This window comes from Impatiens glandulifera, chromosome 2, assembly GCF_907164915.1.
Source record: "Impatiens glandulifera chromosome 2, dImpGla2.1, whole genome shotgun sequence".
NCBI classification, from domain to species: Eukaryota; Viridiplantae; Streptophyta; class Magnoliopsida; order Ericales; family Balsaminaceae; genus Impatiens; species Impatiens glandulifera.
In genome coordinates, this window is record NC_061863.1 from 37,601,308 (window position 1) to 37,606,217 (window position 4,910).

At 38.5% G+C, this 4,910-nt stretch overlaps 1 protein-coding gene across 1 annotated transcript; it reads left to right on the forward strand.

Annotated features, from left to right (window-relative positions):
- The first annotated feature begins 323 nt into the window (after nt 1–323).
- LOC124924624 lies at nt 324–1,362 on the forward strand. Its single transcript, XM_047464637.1, has 2 exons — nt 324–552; nt 1,124–1,362. The coding sequence occupies exons 1-2, from the start codon at nt 324–326 to the stop codon at nt 1,360–1,362; spliced, it is 468 nt and encodes a 155-aa protein (XP_047320593.1).
- Nucleotides 1,363–4,910: the final 3,548 nt, after the last annotated feature.

The window sequence follows — 4,910 nt, forward strand, 5'->3', positions numbered from 1 at the left end:
TAAACACAGCATTCTATACTCAAAATAGGTCAATGATTAATACACGTTTTAATAAAATACCTTAAAAAATATTTTGTGGGAAAGTTCCTAAGCTTTCATATTTTAGGATACTTGGATGTAAGTGTTTTATTCATAACAATGAGAAAAATCATTTGACTACTTTTGATGCTTAAGTAGATACTAGTATAATGTTTGGCTACTTTTCATTTAACAAAGCTTATAGAGTGTTTAATAAATAAAATCTAACTGTTAAAGAGTCTACCAATATTGTTTTTGATGAATCTGTTGAAAGCAATTCTAATGAAGTCATTGAAGTTGCTAACATGTTGGAAACTGCTAATTTTCAATCTGATAGTGATGATGAAGTTCCGGTCCACAGAAAAAGAACATCTAATCAGACGGCTAATCTGATTGATATTCAACTAGACGACCTGACTATAAGTCAGCAGGCTGCCGACAGTCCGGATGTCGCGGAGTCAGCTTACCTGTCGTCTGATCGTTTGGGAACAAATTTCAAATGGAACAAAAATCATCCACCTGAACAAATAATAGGTAATCCTAACGCACCTCTTAGAACAAGAAAACAATTAATGAAAGAATTTGAAAACTCTGCTTTTATCTCTTAAATTGAGCCTAAGAAAATCGATGAAGCATTGCTTGTTCTGGATTGGATCAATGCTATGCAAGAGGAATTGAATCAATTTAATAGAAACAAAGTGTGGAATCTAACTCCAAGACCGAATGATCAATCGGTTATTGGAACTAGATGGGGTTTTAGAAATAAGTTAAGTGAAGATGACTTAGTTGTGGGAAATAAAGCCAGATTGGTAGCTCAATACTATATACATGAAGAAAGAATTGACTTTGAGGAATCATTCGCCCCTATAGCTAGACTTTAGGCAATTAGAATTTTTCTAGCTTATGTCGCTATAAAAAACATTAAAGTTTATCAAATGGATGTTAAAAGTACTTTTCTAAATGTTCTATTGAATGAGGATGTTTATGTGAGAATGACAGTTTATGTGAATTAACCCCAAATTATGTGACAAATTCTCTAAGTTGATGCAAAAAAAATTTTAGATGAGCATGATGGGTGAGCTGACGTTCTTCCATGGTCTTTAAGTTAGTCAAATTGAAGACGACAACTTCATCAATCAAGCGAAGTACACCAGGTATCTGCTGAAGAAGTTTGGCATGGAGATCCGCTCAGCTGCCTCAACACCCATGAACTCATCTAGAAAGCAGGATAAGGATGAGGATGGCCAGTCTATCGACATCACTGCCTATAGAGGAATCATTATATCTTTGCTATATCTAACAACCAGCCGGCTAGACATCTTGTTTGATGTCGGCATCTGTTGAAGATTCTAGGCTAATTCTAAACAATCTCATTATATTGCTACTAAGCGTATTTTGAAATCTTTAAAGGAAACTCAAAATGTGGGACTGTGGTATCCAAAGGTTTCTAATTTCAATTTAATAAATTATTCTATTGCAGACCATGCAGGCTGCAAGATCGATCGGAAGAGCATCAATGGAACCTATTAGTTCCTTGGTGATCATCTGATCTATTGGTTCAACAAGAAGAAGACTTCTATCATCACGTCTACAGCAGAAGCTGAATATCTTGCCGTAGACAGCTGCTGTGCTCAATTATTGTGGGTCCAACAGTAGTTGAGAGACTTTGACATTCAGGCAGACGAATCTCCCATCTTCTGCGACAACACAATTGCTATCACGATCATATATAACCCGATGTTGTACTCTCGGACGAAGCATATAGACAACCAACACCATTTCATCCGGGATCATGTTACTCAAACATATTCGGCAGAAATATGTGCCAACAGATCAGTAAGTGGCCAGCATCTTCACGAAGCCACTCCCCAAGACTAAATTTTCTTATTTTAGAAATATTTGGGCCTTTTAGATCTAAATTAGTTTAATTTAGTATGCACAAATTGAGGGGGAAATTTTTTGATAAAGTGATAAAGACATACGTGTTAAGTCGAATGTCTCAAATCGAGATGAATAAAACAGTCGTCTAAAGACACTGTGCATCAGACGGGCTGTGCTTAAGTAACTTGCAATTTAAGTCTAGTTAGACGCTAAGATGTTAGGCAAGCGTCTGCTGATACGGTTGTTGCTATGAGTCAGCAGACGCCTTCTGAACAGATGTCTTACTTAACTTAAATACAAGGCATGCGGATAGCACAGACAAATGTCTATTTACAAGTGCTTGTCAGACGCCTCGTCTTAAGCCGAAGTGGGACAACTGTATTAATTTTATTAATGCGCTGTCATTTTATCTTCCCTCTTAGACAGTAAAATGGTCACATTTCAAATTAATTAGAGGGAAATATTTATTTGATCTTATCTTATAAATATCTTTATTAACGAATAACATGAAGACACCTATCTTTCATGTCATTAAAATATGACATACACGCATGTCGGTTCTTTACCACATGCATATCCCTAATGATGTGTTTTAATTTTTAAATTGATGATGTCGTTTAATGATGTCTTTTGAGACACGTATCGGTTCGACTCTATTAAAGGATGTCTTGCACACCTAAAACGTCTTACATTTTATTTGAGTTTTCTAAAACCCTAGATATTTGCTTTCCCCCTAAAAAGATCTTTGCCTTCTCTCTAGAATATCAGTCAATTTCTTCTTCATCCAAAACCCTAAGATGACTAAGATAATTCATTTCGCCCAAAACACAATGCAGGTAGACTTTGAATCGGTGTACGCTTTAGGGTTGCCGGCGATAACGGCGATGTTCAGAACTTTGGAGGCTTCCGGCCTCAAGAAGTTTCTAGACGGTTCGTTTATTCTTCACGAAGCTAGTTGGAGACTCCATTACAATAACGGGGAAGGGTGTTAAAATAACTATCTCTGAAGGTCTTTTTGCCTAGATTCTTGTGCTTCCGACGGAAGGTATTACTTCTTTTGATGAGATTCTAGACGAGGATATCTCGGAGATGCCAGCCGTCTTTTCATAAATCTTTGGTCTCGCCACGGTTCACGGAAAGAAGAAGTATTTCAAGTATGAATACTATCATCTTAGTGATATTGTCGCTAAGTCTCTTTAGGGCAGAGTAGGGTCGTTCGACGCCTACACCCTAGAGAGATTTGAGATTATGGTGGCCATATCGAAGGGGATGGCTATCAACTGGTCGTCCATCTTATTCTCCACTTCGTGCTTGATGGTGTCTATGCCGAAGAAGCAGAGTATGAGCTTCTTAGTCCAACTTAGCAGAGTTATTGAGCATCTATAGGTGCCCTTGGACAATGGTTCCAAAATCAATGTGAGCAAGATCATGAGCCACAGTATTGGGAACTACATCATTTGGATGAAGGTGGTTAAAGAAGCAAAGTCCACCACATTTGTCCCTCAATCGAGTGGTCAGTCGACTACTTAGTCTAAACACCATGTTGCCTCTAGTCGTAAAACTCCAGCAAAGAGGAGAAGGTTGCAGATGCAAGAGTCTACTGCGAGTACCACCATCCAGAAGCACACTTCTGTCGTAGAAACCGCTGAGGTTGCCTCCGTAGAAAAGAAGGCCAAACTGGCGGACTCATCTGTTGTAGAGCTGTCTCCCTTGACAGTCTTCATTTTACTTTCGGACGTAGCGCCTGTTGAGGCGTCTGTTGTGATTCAAACTTGAGTACCAGCGTCTGCCAAGCCTACTAGTCAAACTGCTAATATTCCTACAATAGAAGCGTCTGTTAAGGTAACATCTCGACCTAATGTGTCCATTGAGCCCATTTAAGTCCCCGTTGTGAAACCGAATACTGAACCAACTTGTTTGGTCAAATTATTTTGACTAATGTTATTTTGATGATGTATTAGTAAAACTTAAATTAAGAATAAAGCTAAACCGTCTAATTGTTTTTGCGCAGGTGGATTAAAACTATGCTAAATTAGACATGGACTGAAACAAGCTAATTAGACGTGTTGCTAATTAGACGTGTTGTCTAACAAATACGTAGTTAGACGTGTAGTCTAACAGATGCATAGATAGACGTGCAATCTAACAAATGCGTAATTAGACATGCAGTCTAACAGATACGTCGTTAGACGTGCAATCTAATATATACGTAGTTAGATGTGTAGTCTAATAGATACATAGTTATAAGTGTAGTCTAACAGATGCGTAGTTATACGTGCAGTCTAACAAATGCGTAGTTATACGTGCAATATAACAGATACGTAGTTAGACGTGCAGTCTAACACATACGTATTAGACGTGCAATCTAACATATACGTAGTTAGAAGTGCAGTCTAACAGATGCATTGTTAGATGTATAGTCTAACAGATGCGTAGTTAGACGTGTAGTTTAACAAATTCGTAGTTAGATGTGTAGTCTAAAAGATGCGTAGTTAGACGTGCAGTCTAACATATGCGTAGTTAGACGTGTAGTCTAACAGGTGCGTAGTTTGATGTGTAGTCTAACAGATGCGTCGTCAGACGTACAGTCTAATAGATGCGTAGTTAGACGTGCAGTCTAACAGATGCGTAGTTAGACGTGCAGTCTAACAGATGCGTAGTTAGACGTACATTCTAACAGATGCGTAGTTAGACGTGCAGTCTAATAGATGCGTAGTTATACGTGCAGTCTAACAGATGCGTAGTTAAAAGTGCATTCTAACAGATGCGTAGTTAGACGTGCAGTCTAACAGATGCGTAGTTAGACGTGGAATCTAACAGATGCGTAGTTAGATGTGTAGTCTAACTCCATTAGACTTGGTGGTCTAATGGATCTAGCTATTAGACGTTGGCATCTAACTCCCTTAGACTTGGCAGTCCAATGGCGCACCTCTAATGTTTCGCTTCAGTAGTCGTTTGAATTTAGCATACGTCTACCCACGATCAACTATGTGTATGCTACTCCTGCTCCA

What these genes read in the sequence shown, in the direction of transcription:
- LOC124924624 (XM_047464637.1), top strand. Translation starts at nt 324, where the DNA reads ATGTTGGAAACTGCTAATTTTCAATCTGATAGTGATGATGAAGTTCCG. An exon ending in TCCACCTGAACAAATAATAG is followed by an intron (nt 553 to 1,123) that starts GTAATCCTAACG and finishes ATGGTCTTTAAG; the next exon opens with TTAGTCAAATTGAAGACGAC.